The sequence below is a fragment of the Dendrobium catenatum genome, unplaced genomic scaffold, assembly GCF_001605985.2.
Source record: "Dendrobium catenatum unplaced genomic scaffold, ASM160598v2 fragScaff_scaffold_113, whole genome shotgun sequence".
Lineage (NCBI taxonomy): Eukaryota > Viridiplantae > Streptophyta > Magnoliopsida > Asparagales > Orchidaceae > Dendrobium > Dendrobium catenatum.
In genome coordinates, this window is record NW_021318575.1 from 805,856 (window position 1) to 824,149 (window position 18,294).

An 18,294-nucleotide genomic window follows, 5' to 3' on the forward strand; every position below is an offset into this window, starting at 1 on the left:
GTGTGCTAAGTGAGATTGTGGGGGCCACCCTATGAAGATATTGGGAATATATAAATGCTTTGATAAATGTGCTATGTATTATGACATCATGATTGCTTTAAAATGTGTGCTAAGTGAGATTTGGGGCCACACTATGTCCTACTCATTCTAAAATTTTCATTGAAGGGCTGTAATAAATTTTTGTTATTGTAAGTGTTGTAGTTTCCAAAATAATAATAATGGCTGAAATCTAAAGGCTGTAGAACATTTATAAGCTGGCTACCTCTTGATTTTAATTGGTGGGCCCATCACCCTAAAGAATCATTGGACCTTAAAGAAGTGTATCAACTTAACTCCAAAATGTGTCAATTAAAATATTGCTTAGGGCTGTCAATAATTGACACGACTCGAAAACCCGACTCGAACACGACCCGGTTAGACACGAACCCGACCCGTGACCCGAAATTGACACCCCTAATATTGCTAATATGGGGGCTAATGCAAGATATCAAATTGAAATGCCCATCAATATATAATTGAATATCTTTACAAAGCCTTATTTTTTACTCATAATAATTGATAGAGCTAAGTCATATTGGCTAATTTTTTTCAAAGTCTGAAACTTAACAATAGGTCAAGAAGCGTTAAGGAGCACAAAGCCCACAAAAGAAAAACTAGCTTCCCAAGGCCTAATGCCTAGAGCTAGGGGTGTCAATATTTGACACGACCCGAAAATCAGAATCGAACCTGACCCAAAAATTTTAGGTTCGGATTGACGTAGTAACATAATTGACCAGTTTCTAACCAGAAACCCTGAGATTGACCCATTTTTTGACCAAAAATTGGATAATTACCCATTTTTTGACTTGAAAACTTGAAATTTTTGGTCTGACCCGGGTCATTCGGCTCGTGTCGGGTTGACCCAGACCCGAAGCGGGTGGGGCTCGGGTTCGAAAAACTGACTCGTTTGCAGAAATGGGTCGGGTTTGAGTTGACCCGAATAGTGTCGGGTCAGTTTTCGGGTTCGACCCGAACCCGACCCAAGACCCTAAACTAACACCCCTACCTAGAGTAACCAAGCCACAACACCAACCAACCCCCAACAAACGACATCTGGATCAAATCATTTGAACCCTAAACAACCAATGACAAGTAGAGCACCAAACAAACCAAGAGACACAACAAACCAACCAGCCCAGCTCCAACAGCTAAAAACAAAACCAACACAGCCAAACCAAAGAGAAATAAGGACCCCAATAACATAGCAAGGAAAAAAAGAATCCAAATAGAAGATTATTTCTTTTTGGATTTTCTTCATCAATGAGTTCTTTAGTAGTCTGATACAAAGGGCCGGCTAATTAGGGTTAAGTCTTCGATGTGATAGATTCTAAATGACTTGGAGCATTTGAGTGAGTTTCGATTTAATTTTTAGTTGATGAGTTAATGAATCGATTTCAAGATATAAAAATGACTTAATTAATATGATGTATACATATAAATATACAATGATCATTTCGCGAGTTTAAATAAACTATAAGATACTTATAAATATTATAAAAAAATATTACATTAATCTCAAGTTAAATTTTAAATACAAAGACATGGCAATATGAAAAAGAAAAATCAACTTCTTTACCTAAAAAAATTATGCATGTGGTCGCTATAATTGGGCAATTTATATATATCCCCCTACCTTTTATTGCAAGATAAAATTTAGAAAATACAAGTAATACAATTGTATCACTTACCTTTAATGGTATAGTGATAGAGCTAAGATAGAGATCTATTACCAAATCATTTGATAACTATTTACATCTTTCCCCCTCCCATTTGCAATTTTAGGCAACAAAATATATTTACCAAACTATCCACATAATCTTTTCTTATTATTTTCTACTTGATGACATTAGTAGATTTTATCATTTCACCCACCAAAACTTCTTGCCAAAATCTACTTGAAAGAGAAATCTACCTCTATTTATTTATTTTTTTCATTTCCAACGTTGAAATATTTATTTTCATGAAATAATTAATGGCGATTTGCATAAATACCACATGATATTTATTTATTTATTTTTTTTAACCATTGTATGTGAGGCTATATTTGCACCTTTTATCATCTATCTTTACATTAATATGAGTAATTTTTCTTTGTTTTTTTATAATTGATATGTTTTAAGAAACACCTATAAACAATTTATTGAAATATATTTGATGGATCATTACAAAAATTTCATCTAATTAAATACATAGTTTTAAGATCTTGAAATAATTGAACATTTGGGTCTGAAATTTCAAGAATTAGTTTTGAGATTATCTTATTTTATTTTTAACAAATTTATAGTTGAAACAGTGCAATTCAACGAGATCAGCATAAGACTATATAAAATGTTTGGATTTGAGTTCAAATATATCTAAGGCTTCGTTTGAAGCTACATTTTCACTGCTCTTTAAAGCAGCTTTTTTAGTACAAAAATTCCAATTTAAAAATTTTTATAAAGTAGCAAGAAAGTTTCCCCAAACAAAGCCTAAATCATACACTTAGAAGCATAATTACGAATTTATGAGACTATTTGAGAGATCACTTTGAAGTTTGTGTACTTATAGTTGAAATAAGCAAATTAATGAGAGGAATTTGATATGCTAAATATTAGGGCTTTCAAAATTGGGTCACGGGTCAGGTTCGGGTCCAACTAGGAACTTACCTAACACAAGTTGACCGAATCCGAACGGGTCAGATATTTTAACTTCGACCTGACTCGCACAGGTTATCAGGTTGATCCGACGACCCGTTAACTCTTTTTGAGCGGTTGAGGCGTTGAGCCGTGAGTGGACAAACGGCGAGCTCCCTCATGTCGTTGTCATTGCCTCCGATCCAACTACCAAAGCAAAACACCGAGCTCCCTGCCGTCGGCCGGTCGGCCCGTCGGCGTCGTTGCTTATGATCTAACTGCAAATGAATGGTGAGGTCGGCCCGTTGTCGTTGTTGCTTCCGATCCAACTACAAATGAACGACGACCACTTGATTGAGGCAGAGAACGAGACAGGATAGGCTATGTCAGCGCGGATGTGACTCTTGTGTGATTTTCCTGAGTTAACCCAAGTTGAGTTCAAGTTTTTGGGTCAACTCGAATCCGACATGTTTTTTTTTTTTTAAACGGGGCGCATCGGAAAACCCGAACCTGATATGTTTGCAAAACAGGTTAATCCTAACCCAAAATTTTCAATCCAGATTTTCAGGTCGTATCAAATATTGACACCCCTTCTAAATATCACTCAAGTCTAGCTAGGATTGTTAATACACTGTAAAATATAGAATGAGTTAATGAGATATATTTAGGTTGTTGGATGAAATGTCCTGATTTTTAATAGAAACGAACGGAAGATTTTTTTAAATAGAAATCTATGAAAAAAACCATACATGAAATGAAAATCAATTGTTTTATCTTACAAAAATACTATTTTAGCTCTTGGTTTTTCAAATCAATACTTAAAATATGTGTTTGTTAATTAAGTCTTGTTGCGGGCTAGAATATATGTGACAATAGAGTTAGAATACTACATCTTAGCGTTGCACAAATATCCAGGTCACACACAGAGAACACAAGATTTTTTACTTGAAAATGAAAAAACCAATGGGCCTAGCCGCCTAGCCCAATTGAACATGATTCCACTAGAATTTGACTTGATTATAATGGGCTGACTCGCCTCCGAGGGCGATCAGATTACAAGTAATAATTGTACGATAGAAGTTCGGGTGTCAGGTGATGGTCTGATAGAACTTCGGGCCTCAGATGATGGTCTGACAGAACTCCAGGCCTTAGGTGATGATCTGGCGAAGGCAAGGGCCTTAGGTGGAGGTCTAGCGAAGGTGAAGGCCTATGGTAGTGGTCTGACAAAGGTGAGGGCCTCAGATGGAGATCTGGCGAAGGTGAGGGCCTCCGGCGGTGGTCCGGCGAAGGTGAGGGCCTCAGGTGGTGGTCTGCCGAAGGTGAGGGCCTCTGGCGGTGGTCCGGCGAAGGCAAGGGCCTCAGGTGGTTGTCCGGTAATGGTGAGGACCTCAGGTGGTGGTCCGGTGAAGGCGAGGGCCTCAGGTGGTGGTCCGGTAAAGCTCCGGCGGTGGTCCGGCGAGACTCTGACGGTGGTCCGGCGAAACTCCGGCGGTGATCGAGGAGGAGCTTATTCCTTCTCCTCCTTCTCTCTTCCTTCTCTTCTCTTCTTCTCTTCTTGCTCGGGGTCCCTTTTCAAGAGAAATGAGGGGTCTATTTATAGATTTTTGGAGTGGCATGACCCATAAATAGGTGAGAGATCAAGGGTAAATGGGGAGTGATTGGATGGACGGCCGATATTGAATCCCATGATCATGGGCCGTTCGTCAGGCATTTAGAGGCCTTAATTTCAAAATTCAATGATCTTGGACTCGTTGGATTTGTCTCGTCGAGCCGCTCTAATTTGACTATAAGCTCGTCATATTTGGAAACCGTTTAATAACTCAAACAGTGGTACGAAGCTTCCAACAGTGCTTAGGGTCCTTGATTTAAGCTCATTTGGGCTCAGATTGAGTCAAATTTGGTGTCGTTGGGTTCGTATTTCTGAGACGCTCAGTGTGACTGTAAGTTTGCTGAAATCGGAGTTCAAGTGATCCCGAATTTTAATTTTTAAGTTTCGACCTAATTTTGCCTCGAGATTCATGCCCGATCAAGATAATTTTTTGATGATATATCAAGTCCTATTTTAATTGGACATCTAATCTCATTTTCACGTTAATTTTCTTTAAAATATTTCTAATTGGACAAATTTTAAAAAGAAGCACAAAATAAAACTACATAAGTTGAAAAATTCGAATTAGGAGAAAAAATTAAAAAAAGTAGAAACGCTAAATTATTTTACATTTTTCAAAAAATACAAAAATACATTCGCCTTTAAAAAAACATTAAAAATTTTAGTATTTTTGCTTCTTGTTAATTTTTTTTCTAATTACATTTTTTACTTATATAATTTTATATGATGCTTTTTTTTAAATTTATTTTTTTTAATTCATATAAAAAAAAGCTTTAAATTTTATTATATTGCAAGTAAATCTCTTGCTCTTGTAAAATTTTACTGGCATATGAACTTATAGACTATATATGGAATATCTCATATACTTATATAAGAATATGATAATTCTATTTCACACATCAAAATTGTATTAAATAAATCCTTTTTCATCATTTTTTTAATAGCTTTTTAGCACAAAATAACATTCATATCTCACAAAACAGATCTAAAAGAAAATAGAAACATATCAACATATGATTGCTACTAAAAAAAACTATAAAGAGAGGCAAAAGAATAGTAAAGGAGAGGTAGGCTTAGGCTTTGTTTGGGACAGTTTTCTACTACTTTCTAAATGAGCTTTCTAATACAAAAATTTCTAGTTTTAAAAATCTGTGTACGAAAAAGCTGTTTTAGAAAACAGTAAAAAGTTGTCCCGAACAAGAGAAATTATTATGTACCGAGATCGAACACAGAACGTCGTTCGAAGACCAACCAAAATACACCACATCAGCGATACTGAGCACAGGCGTGACGTGACACATTATGGTTGGTCTCCGGATGGCTTTCACCGTCTGCACAGAATAATTAATACCCGAACAAAATATTAGACTTCATTTGCGATATCTTTCTTATTGCTTCTTGAAGTAGTTTTATAGTATAACATTACCAATCCTAATCACCAATGTTATTTTAATAACATTGTTGTATTCCCCACATTTCATACCCTTCACCATCATTACAGAGCATGCAATGTGGAAGGAAATTTAGCTGTGATGATGCAACATGGCTTGTGATTGTGATGCAATTTTGTAGCCTTGCTCTTGCTAGCTTTAATAATGGAGTAATGCTTAGGTGGCTACAATATATTTTAAAGGGAGGCTTTTGGATTATGATTTTTTTTTTTTTGTATATTATATGTCACTTATTTGAAGATTATTTTAATATTTTTATTGAAGTTGTACGAAGATTATGTGAATGTAAATAAGTTGAAAGAATCATTAATGAGATAAAATTATTTTTACTTGAAAATTCTGAGAAGGGAAAATATCACACGTCTTGCCCCGAAAAATTATTCTATTAGTGTTAGTCAAGTATTACAAGTTATTTCTCTTCTTCTTCTTTTTTTTTTTTCCATAGAAGTGAAGAAGGCAATAGTACAATGTAATAGATATGAACAGTGGGAAATATCCGGTATGATAATGAACGAGTTTTGAGGTGCCTGAGTTGTCATCTTGTGATGAGTGTTAGACGAAAATTAATGATGGATATCGTTGGTTAGGCAATTAAGGCGAATCAGTTTAATCATTCATTGAATATGATGGAAGATTTTGATCGAAAAGACAAGTAATGGAAACAACTCAGGGGTTCTCCATTGATGGGAGCTGAACAATGACCAATGCGAATCATAAAGAATCAGTGATGATTGAATCAACTTGGTTATATGATTGACAAGAAATGTCAACAGTTTGGTTACAATGAATAGCTGAATAGACTTTTCTTATAATAAGAGGGGATGCTTTGACCAAAAAATGAGCATCATATAATGTAGTTAGTGAATATCTAATAATTGATGTCCTTATTTTATTACTTCTTCAGCGGCTTTTGTACGTTTTAATTTTAGGAGTAATTTGTGCTAGCGGAATTTAATGAGGCTCATAACAAAATCTTTTATAATTTTAATTAACTTTTAGTCTGCCCAATACTTCTACGAGAAAAATCTCGCCCAAAATAAAGTATTTCATCCATTTGATGAACTATTTTAGTTCTAAATAAAATTTCTAATTTCTTCAAAATATCTTCAATTTGGAAGAAATATCTTATTTTGGTGAATTTAATCTTTAAGATTGAGAAATATTATTTCCTTAAAAAAATATAAAATTGATAACTATATTAGCTAGCAACTAATATCACACAAATTTACATATAATTTAATTCAAAAAAAATATAAGTGTAATGAATGCATGTAAAAAAAAAAGAGACATTTGAAAATAAATTAGGCTATTTAGATGTGAATTACAAATAGTACAAAATACTTCATTGGATGAATCTAATAAAATAATTTAAAGTTATATTTTAAAAAATAATTAGCTTTACAACTCATCCAAAATAATTTAAAAATAAAAAAAAAATGATTAAAATGATACCAACTAATTAATATAAATTTATTAAAAAATAATTATGGCAAGAACTTTTTTTTTTTACTCCTATGCCATGGAAAATTTTGCCACCTGTCCTAACATTTTGACACGTCAAATAATGCATAATGTGAGTTGGAGATTTATTTCTTATAATAAAATAATCACAAAGTGCCTTTTTATTTTATATATTTTTATTGGTTAAGATTCCTTTGGCCAATATAATATATTTTTTGAGCAATTTCTTTGTCTAAGTATAGTGACAGCACGTGCTCCAAATACTACATTATTTGCTTGATCCAATGGGGATAATACCATTAGAATGAGTTGATATGGACACATTTTCATCATGGTTATTTGGATATTGGTTATTGAAATGGATAAAAAAGTTAATAATGACAATGGCATAGAAGAATGGCTATAGTTAGGGTTATAAGTGAGTCAAGCTAACTCGAGCTCGGCTAAATAACTGGCTCATGAGCTGAGCATGATGAGCTCGATGATGAGTCAAGCTTGGGTTAGCCTCGGGTCAGCTCGTTGAGCTCTTGAGCTGGCTCGATTAAAAATATCATTATTAAAAAATAGTTAAAAATAGATTAGAATTTAGGAGTTCAACTGTTCAAGTATAAATCTACTATAAATATTTAAAAATAATATCTTTTTTATATTAAGTGATTCTTTATTATTTATATTTTAATTTCTCATTCTTTTTATATTTTCATTATGATAATTGTTTGAATCATAATTATTTTATCTTTTTTGTTAAAACAAGCCATCTTTAATTTGTAAAATTAAGCTCGAGCTTGAGCCCAAAGTCCAAATTAATCAAGCTCAAGATAAGGATGACTCGAGCTCGTCTTTACTCATTTGGGGCACTCTAATTGAACTTCATTCGTTCATTCATAGCTCTGGTGAGCATCCACCTAAACGACCAATGAAAACATATTTTGCATTTTATTTTGGTTGTAATTAAACAATGAGACAACAATATTGACGCGACACTATTCAGAACATCATTCACGCATTTTGATTGAAAATAGATATAAAAATAGTGATGAAAAAGAATATACATAGAATAATATTTTTGATGTTAGAAATGGAATATTACTGTATTTTAAAATGAAAAATAAGTTTTTTGATTTTAGATTCCCTTACACCCCTAACTTTAACATTGCAATTTGAATATAAGAGAAAAATAATTATATTTAATCATAATGATTGATATGCATGTTCATATAGGACATGCTCTAATTAGTTTAGTAATTAATAAACACACTCTTATATTGCATGATCTATCAAGATGTATCCTTTTGACATATCACAATGGCATGCACCATTGAACCCTACAATTGTGGGAAGAGAAAAGTATATATATATATATAAAAAAATCAGAGACATTCTTAGGTTCCTATTGAGGGGCGAATTATTACGTCCGGTCACCGGATGTCCGGACGCCCAATTCAGACGCGCCACGTCACCCTAATACACTGGGCTCCGGTGTATTTTGGCGACGTGGCGCATCTGGATTGGTGTCCGGATTCGTCCGGACACCGAACATAATAATTTATCCTATTGAGGTGTTTACCAAGTTGGCTAGACATGAGAAGAGTATAAATTATTGCTTCTGCATACACTCAAGTCCATTAGATACAACACATGAGAAAGAAGCAAGGATAATTCTAAGTTAGGTAAAGAGGGCCCAATGGTGCAACCACCAATGATGAAATCAAAACAAAGGCTTGTTGTGGCCGATTCCTTTGCTTAAATTACAAGGAGATGCTATGATGCAAGAAAAAAGAAGCTTTCATCACATTACATATTGGTGCCTTAGGTAGTGCCCTAAATCTCTTTCCCTTCTTCCACATGGGAAGGGAAGGGAGGGAAGAAAGATCAGATTTTGTGGAGCGAAGATTTGGGAAGAAAATGATACCCAAATTGAGCACAGTGGATAAAAGGCAAGAGGGGGAGTGACCAAATGTGGAGCGAGCTAAAAGAGTGTGGCCAGAGAGGAGGATTATTTCCTTTTGGCTGTAAGCCATAGCTTGTGTATATATAGCTCTCATCCTTGGAAAGTAATCCTCTTCTATATCTTTCTCTGTTTCTTTCTGCCGGTTTCTGTTCCTTGCTCCGTAGAAGAAGCAACAAACTGTTGCATTTCTCTCTCTCTCTACCCCCCTCTCTCCTCTCTTGTTTCTTGGAGACTGTTCATATAGAGTATTGAGGAGTGCGAGGGGTATGAGTCGATTCAAATCTCTACTCGGCCATTCTTGGAGAAAATAAAAAAAACGAAAGAGTGAGGATGAAAACAAAAATTGAAGATTTTGCGAGCCCTATTTGTTTTTCGTTGTTCTTCATGCGGAAAAGCTCTCAACTTTATTCCCAGAGAGGCTTTTCAGATCCGAGAGAGTGATAAAGCTCTCAACTTTGAGCAGCGTTTGTGTTGTTTACATCCTCTGAAGGGGCAGTATGTGAAGATAAACGCATTTCAAATCTATTATTTTTGCTTTCTTGTGGGATTTGATGTTCTTTCGTTTTTTTAATTAATTTTTTTTTTTATAGTTTTGTGTTGTTTTTAACACCTGGTTATGTGTTTTTCTGTACGAGTTTTGCTTCTAACCGGCCTTGTAGGGGCCTACATTTACATGCTTAAATATGGCTGATTATCATTGTTCTTTTCTTCTTTAATGCTTCAGATAACATGGCATATCTTTGATGTTTTGCTCTGCTGAATGGGTTGGTTTTGTCTTATGTGGAATAAGGTTTAATGAAACAGCCAGGAACAATCCATTGTTTTGTTCCTTATTTGGTTATCTAAATGGATAATCTTGTTCTTTTTCTATATCTGTTTCTTTTGGTTGTTAATTAGATAACTTGTTTCTTATGAGGAATTTGATTTTGTAGCCTTTGTCATTATCTGTTTATGCTAGCCTTTTTAAGCTCTATCTGATTCCTCTTGTTCAATGCTGACATTTTATGCGATCTCCATTTTGTTTGATCCAGTTTTGTATTGATTCCTGCAACTCTTTCGATCTCTATCTTCTCTTCTTTCTCAGATTCTACTGGTATTTATGCCAATGGAAGGAGAAACATCACAAGAATGGCAGAGGACAAGTGAGCTCATAATCAGGGACTCAGAAATTGATCCATTCTCACGAGAAAACGATCACAAAACCGAAATCACTTCGGCTTCCTTTGATACTATCCTCCCGGATGAAATCTTAGAGAAGATTTTCTCCTTTCTGCCAGTTTTAAGCATAATTAGAGCAGGATCTGTGTGCAAAAGATGGCATGGAGCAGTTCACTCAGGAAAACATTCCTGGAACAATATGCCGCCGCAGAAGCCATGGTACTTCATGTTCACTTACAGCAAGAACATTGTAGGCTATGCCTATGATTCGAGCTTTCGAAAATGGTATAATTTTGATTTCCCTTGCCTTGACAAATGCAACTGGTTTGTCTCTTCATCTTGTGGATTGGTTTGCTTCATGGATTATGAAAATCGAAACCGAATCTTAGTTTGTAATCCAATTACAAGAACCTGGAAGCAACTTCAGCAACCCCCTAATGGAAAATCTCCAGATTACAGTGCTTTAGCTTTGTCTGTGGATAGATTTTCTCTTAGTTACACAGTTGCAGTTGTGAAATCAAGGCAGTTACCTGATGATTTTCTTCAATGGGACTTCACCATACAGATTTATGAATCAGAACATTGTTTGTGGGTTGCATCTATCAATGAGGTATTGGAGGGATGGAGGGGAGGTGATGAGAGTGTGATATGCAATGGAGTTCTATATTGTTTAGTTTACTCATTCTCGGGGAACAACGAGCGTCGCCATGGCCTTGTCATGTACAAACTTTGCTCGAATTCTCCTCGTGCTTCGGTCATGGGATCCATGATTTTGGTGCCATGTCCCCTCACTTGCGGTCGCCTTATGAATCTTAGAGATAAATTGGTTATGGTTGGGGGGATTGGAAGGCATGATAGGCCAGACATTATAAAAGGAATTGGGATATGGGAGCTTGAGAAGGAAGAGTGGCAAGAAGTTGCTAGGATGCCACACAAGTTCTTTCAGGGATTTGGTGAGCTTGATGATGTTTTTGCGAGTAGCGGCGCCGAGGATCTAATCTTCATTCAATGCTACGGCGCGCCGGCATTGCTTATTTTTGATATGAGCCATAAGCAATGGAAGTGGTCGCTGCGATGTCCAGTTACAAAGAGGTTTGCACTCCAGCTCTTCTCTGGTTTCTGCTTTGAACCAAGACTGGAGACCACATCCTGAATCCACATGTATGCGTTTTGTAGCAAGAAGACACTTGCAATTGTTTTCTTCTTTGATTGTAGCATTCAAGAGATTAATAGTTCTTTTCAGTTTTCATACCATATATTTTTTCAAAATGCTTCTTTTACAAGGATTCTTGGTTCTCTTCTTGCATGTAATTGTGAAATAATTTGCTCTTGTTTGTCCATATCTTCGGTTGCTCGAGCGAGCTTTGGGTTTAAGTTTGTGATTCAACACTCAGGCTTCCTTTTGGACTATTTTTTTATTGCTTCTTAAAACAGAGTTTGGAACATTTTTTTACTGATTTTTTTTTAAAATTCCTTGAAAACAGTGATCAAAAGCTGTCCAAAGCGAAGCCTCGTTTGGAACAGAGCTATTAACCACCGTGTTTTCGCTGATTTCTAAAAATTTTTTTACGAGAAAACTGTTGTTGAAAGTAGTAAGAAAGCTGTCCCAAACATATTATTGAAATCAAAGGTAGGGAGATTGAAAGGATTGGTGAATAAAAGCAAAGATTATATCTTCAAAATCATGAATGAATTCTTGATCATTTAAGAAAAATAAAGGATAAGAGATTAAGAGGTTTGATCATGGTGGAAAGTGACAAGGTGAGGCAGTGGGACTGAGAAAGTGTGGGGGCCTTTGAGAGCAGAGGCCTCCACTTATTCTGGCTACTGGGAGGGGAGGGGGCAGAGGGCAGAAGAGAGTGACGTTTTTTGCTCTGAAGTCTGTATGGCGACGCTGGTGAAGCAGAAGAAAGGCTTTGGAGCTTTGCTGTTTAAATGTAAGCAGGCATTACTGGGCATTACTGTTTTTTTTTTTTTTTTTTATGAGGAAGCATTGTCCTTAGACTAGTGAAAATCCCGGTCGACTGAGCATGCAACCCATACCAATTTACACGGGCCAACACTTAAGACTTTCAGTGCTTGCCAAGGGATTCGAACCAGGGGCTTGGGCTTTGCCCAGCCGGCTCTTCACCGCCCGGACAAGCAGCGGTGGGTGCAAGCATTACTCTAAATCGCTCTTCTTCTGTGGTCCTTGCAAGCAGGGATGGTTATTCTTTTTGGGTGTGGGCTTTGGTGCCTTTATTTTATTTTTTATTTTTTAGAATTGAAAAAAGATATTATGATTTTTGTTGATTGCTTAATTTGGAGCTAAAAAATCATCTCTAGAAGTTGGAGATAAAATTTAGTAGTCTTAGGCTTTCTTTGAAATAGTTTTTTTTTTAATGCTAAAAAGTTGCTTTGAAAAACACTAAAAAAGTATCTAAAACTCATACATTTAGATTATTTTACACCCTCAATACAACAAACCAAACAAACATCGAACAAAACTGGAAAGTTAAAAAATTGATTATACTATTTAAGTTTGCATCATATTGTACGACTAATTACTAAGGGCATCTCCAGCCGAAACTCTCATCTTTCACTGCAAAATGCAGTAAAATCAAAAGTGCCGTGATTCATCTCCAGTGGAACGCCATTTTGCCCCCAAATCATCGCTCGTTTCTTTCGCGCCTTTCTCAGACGAGTTCGGTAGAGAGAAAGAAATGGCGCAAGTGAACAGTGCGACACCAATATTGACGTTGCACTGTTCAACTGCGATCAAATGGCGTTCGGTTGCGACGTTTGAGGGCCTCCATTCGACTGTTTGCCGAACGGTTGGAGATGGTCTAACAAAATCTTTTTAACTCTTCAAACGATACAATCACTAATCATACTATATGATTGTTAATTGTGATGTACAGTCAAGCTTCGTTCCAAAATAATTATTTAAACAAATTTATTAAGATTACAACATAATGTAATTAATGAAAATTAATTTTTAAATCATTCTATTTGGTCTAGCTTAATATAGTAATATATGTGGATTAATTTTCACAATGAGATTATTTAAGTTTTGAATTAATTGTGCTGAATTATAGCATTGTACTATATGGTATTCTTTATTACTTCAATTAAATTCATATAATCAGTTCTATTAGTTAATTTATTCAAAATTTAAATGAATCATATTGTATGATATTTTATGTTTCATCATACTGTTCAATCTATTTTCTATTTTAAAACTAAATAATCATAAGATTATCTGAATGACTAGCATAGTCAAAATGGAGCTTATTTTAGGATTAGGATTATATTGCTCACCAATTACGAACTACGGTTCTTTTGGCCTATGTTGTATGACTAAGCTCCCTCTGACCTTAGTAGTATGACTATGATTTCTTCGACCTAGATCGTCTAACTAAAGTCTCTTCGTCCTTAGTAGGCCGACTATGGTCCCTCAAACCTCCATCGCTTTACCGACCTCCGTCGCCCGACTACGATCCATCTGACCTCCGTCGCCCGACTATAGTCCTACCAACCAAACTTACAGACTAATGTTCTTTTGAGAACAACTTTCATGTCACTGAATTCTCCTAACTCCAACTATGTGATGCTTTCTATATGATGTATATTGACTATATTGAGCCAAAGCTTTTCTCTAAGGAAGGACATCATTTGTAATCAATAACAAACACTAATATATTTATTTCAACTAGGCAATATCCAGTGGGTTTTCCTCTATTCAAAAGTTTTCACGTAAAAATTCCGATGCCTCTTATGTATATAATGCTTCTATCTCTTTTATATGTCTGTGTGTTTGATCTTTGTACAAATCTAAGTTGCTAAATCCTAAATTTCTCTATCACCAAGAATGTTCTGACACACAATAATTTTTAAAACTATAACCGAAAAAGAGCTTTAAAAATAAAATTAGAAAAAGTTTAAATTGTCTAAACAAAATCTTATGATTTATTTAAAATGGCTACAACTTTTTATAAAGATAATTGTAAAACTGTTGTGAAAAAAAAAAAAAATTTTTTTTGAAACATGTTGTAATAAATCAACTTTCGAGGACATGAATTTATAAAAAGCAGGAAGGAAATAATAATTAAATAAAATTATAATTTCGATCTAACATATAAAAAACTAAAAAATTTATCTCAAACAGACCCTCATTTCCCGAACAATTATTACGTCCTCCGACCGAATGAGAGAAACATTCGGTTGGCAGGGAAAAATCCCACGGTACCGAGGTGTACCGAGTTTTTCAAAAAACTCGGTACACCTCGGTACCGCCGGATTTTATGCATTTGGCAGCCCATTTTAAAATTTCAGTTTTTCCGCATTCCAAAAGCTCGCCGGATTTGAATTCGAGGTACTCAAATGCCTAATTCTTCCCCCTTTCTTCTCCGCCTCCACTACTTGAATCTAGGGTTTTCCTTTACACTGTGGATACCGATAGGGCTTATCGGTTAAAAAAAACCATCGACGATCTTTTCTGGTCGGAAGACAGAATGGATTGAGCGAGGCATTACTTCTTCTAGGAAATTAGCGAAGGTTCGTGCGGAATTTAGCTCTGTTGAATTCTTCTTTCCATTCTGTGTTGCTCGCCATTATCAGAACTGATTCGGTAACACTGAATTGTTCCTATTTTATTTATTGTTTGACTTTGTTGATTGATGGAACATATCTGTTTGGTTCTTGTCTGTGTCAATCGATCTGTCTTAGCCATTTACTTATCTTATACTATAATGTGCCGATGATTCCTATGGATTTAGTGGACAGATATTGCCCTATGAATCATGAATTCACTTTAAAAGTTGCAGAGCATGACTGCATGTGAATATAAAATAGGAATAAATTAAAGGAGATGTTTGTCAAACCCACTGATGATTTAGGTACCTAACAGCACTCAAATTGATTAATAATGCATAAGCAATGTTCATTTTGTGTATCACATTGCTTGTCGCTGGTCGCCCGCCGCTGACACCACACAGCCTGCCGCCGCCGCCGCCGCATTGTGATAGTCACTTGTCGCCATCAACTCCTTTTATTACTATCGGTCTTTTGTTATCATCATTGTTGAACTTTGTATTGTATTTATTTTACTTCAAATCAAATAAAAAGAATAATTTTTGTGAATTTACTCTACACGCAATCACATCATTTTGAAAGCCGACCACTTGCATCATGGTAGACTTTATTTTTTTATTCTAGAGAGAATAGTTTCCTATTGTAAGGAGGTTGGTTGAGTAGTCATGTGTGTGAATAGTACTTAAAAAAAGAAGGCTCAGTATAAGCCACAACTCTTCTTAATCTGCTGGTTGAAAGTTTTAGCTATCAATTAAGGAGCCGTTATTACGTCCTCCGACCGGATGCAGAGGAACATCCGGTCCTAGGCAAAAAAACGCCTGTATCGAGTTTTTTTGAAAAAACTCGGTACACCTCGGTACAGACATTTTTTTGCCTAGGACTGGATGTTTCTTGCATCCGGTCAACCGAACCAAATAAGAGCGCATCAATTAAGGTTTCATTTGTAACAGCTTTCTTATTATTTTTTTGAACTAAAATTTTAGTACAAAAATCTTAATGTTTAAAAAATTTTGTATTAAAAAATTAATTTATAAAATAGTAAGAAAGTCGTCCGAAATGAAAACTAAGGTTTTGTTTGTGATGACTTTTTTACTGATTTTTAAAGTAGGTTTTTAATATAAAAAAATTTTTAAACTAAAAGAATTTGTATTAGAAACCTGCTTAAAAAAGAAGTAAAAAAATCGTCCCAAACATTTTGTAAAACTTCGTTTGTCATGACTTTCTTACTGCTTTTTAAAACAATTTTAAGAATCAGTAAGAAAGCCGTCCTAAGCGAAGCATAAGGGCGAATTATTACGTCCGGTCACCGGACGTCCAAACACCAAATTCAGACGCGCCACTTTACCCGAATACACTGGATCCCGATATATTTTGGTGATGTGACACGTCTGGATTGGTGTCCGGACGAATCCGGACACCGGACGTAATAATTTGCCCAGCATAAACCTGTCGTAGGGCTGTAGGAGGGTACTTAAGTGCTGTAGGGTGTGCGTTATCACTTGTAATAGCAGCAGCTCAGTCAGTACATTTGAACCAATTTTTTCTTCATAGATTCGCTGTCCTTCCACCAGAAATTGTGAACTAAATTATGCCATGAATTATTTACATGAATAGAGTTAAATCTTCACATGTTGATGGTTGGGTCCAGTTAATGAAGTGAGCAGTTCTATGGCAGACATTTGTGAAGCTCCTTAAGTGCTGTTTGGTAGCAGGATTTAACCTAAATTTTTTGTCAAAATGGCAACTTTCAATCCAACATAATCTTAAATCCTGTTTACTTTTTGTTTTGTCTTGAATCCATCATTTACTACATTTGGGAGATCAGGGGATTTATATGACTTAGGTTCCGTTTGAGATGACTTTCTTACTGCTTCTTAAAACAGCTTTTTGATATTAAGAAACTGCTTTAAGAAGCAATAATATAACTATCTCAAACGAAGTCTTAGGCTTCGTTTGGGACGGCTTTTTTTTTTGCTTCCTAAAGCAACTCCCTGATAAAAAAATTAAAATTTTTATACTAAGAAGCAATAAAAAAGCCGTCCCAAATGAAGCCTTATACTTCATTTGGGACTACTTTTTTACTACTTCTTTAAGCAATTTTTTAGTATAAAAAATTTAATTTTTGTATTAAAAAATTGTTGTAAGAACAGTAAGAAAATTATTCCAAACAGAACCTCAGCGTGAAAATAGATGAGGGCTACCTTCATTTGGCAATGAGCCACCATCACGTCAATTTCATGCTATCTTTTTCATTGGCAAATTCTTAATGACTTATGATAGGCACGAAAGGGGAGGGATAGGAAAGGGGAGAGAGACGAGTTCTTCGTTTGGAATAACTTTCTTATTGCTTTATAAAGCAGTTTTTTAATAAATTTTTTTTTTACTAGAAATTTTTGTACTAAAAAATTGCTTGAAGAAGTTCTTCATTTAGAAATTATGTTTAGTGCGTAATATTAACTTAAATCAATTGATATTATTTGTGATTTTATTTAATAGAATTTTTGTGTTTAACTAGTTTAATAATTTACTCATTAATAATTAACTAGGATATTAATATATGCTAAGCTTAATTTAATCAATCTAATTAGGGTTTATAAAAAATATAAATTATAATTAGTAATATTCAGTCATGTAAATTAAATAAAAATAAATTAATCTTGATGATAAATCTTAATTTATTACAAATATTAAATTAAGAAAAAATGGTATTATTGTGATTATTCTGAATAAATAGAAGTTATTATTTCAAGTAGCTTAATAAATTACTAATTGATAAGATATCACATTCTTAATTATGATATTTTTACTATAAGTTATGAAGTAAAATATGTTTTTAATGAGTATTATCAATCTTTCACTTTATAATTTCTAGTACATTGTAGCATATACCTTATTTTGATGATTTTAACTAGACCTGTCAATATTGAACCCGACTCGAAAACCCGACCCGAATCGAAAATTTCTGGTTTGGGTTGACCCGAACCCGAATCGGGTCGTGTTCGGGTCTGGAAAATTGACCTGTTTGAAAAATCGGGTCGGGTTCGAGTTGACCCAGAAACCCGGGAATGACCCGAGCTGACTCGGAATAACACATAAACTATCTGCCCGAAGGACCCTGCCCGACCGCCCGCGTCAGTTCCACAGAGGTTCCACGTCGCGCACTCGAGCGCGCACTGCATCCCGAGTCGAGCCCTTGCGCTCGCCCCGCGGGCCACTTTCTCACGCGCGCGGCACGCTCTGCTCATTTCTCGCGCCCGCCCCAAGTCCCAGGTCCCCCGCGTGGCCGCATCGAGCCCTACCCCGCGTCCCGACCGCGCCCTCGCCCATGCCTCGCGCCCGCCCCGAGTCGGGCACCAATTCCACATCACGCGGCCAGTTCCGCATCAACCCGTCAATTGCCTGTCTGCAGGTCGGGTTAGGTTGACCCGAACCCGAAGCGGG

General features: G+C 35.6%; 1 protein-coding gene across 3 annotated transcripts; it reads left to right on the forward strand.

Annotated features, from left to right (window-relative positions):
• Window positions 1–8,820: 8,820 nt before the first annotated feature.
• On the forward strand, window positions 8,821–11,550 carry LOC110104956 (F-box/kelch-repeat protein At3g61590-like). Of its 3 annotated transcripts, none has more exons than XM_020834271.2 (2): window positions 8,821–9,618; window positions 10,208–11,550. In XM_020834271.2, the coding sequence occupies exon 2, from the start codon at window positions 10,223–10,225 to the stop codon at window positions 11,432–11,434; it is 1,212 nt and encodes a 403-aa protein (XP_020689930.1). In that variant the 5' UTR covers window positions 8,821–9,618; window positions 10,208–10,222; the 3' UTR covers window positions 11,435–11,550. The 3 variants fall into 3 exon arrangements, with proteins under 3 accessions (XP_020689930.1, XP_020689931.1, XP_020689932.1); XM_020834272.2 differs by having other exon boundaries at window positions 8,821–9,226; XM_020834273.2 differs by having other exon boundaries at window positions 8,821–9,184.
• The last annotated feature ends 6,744 nt before the right edge of the window (window positions 11,551–18,294 follow it).

Bases quoted from the DNA above. Each gene is read 5' to 3' on its own strand.
- LOC110104956 (XM_020834271.2), top strand. From the start codon at position 10,223: ATGCCAATGGAAGGAGAAACATCACAAGAATGGCAGAGGACAAGTGAG.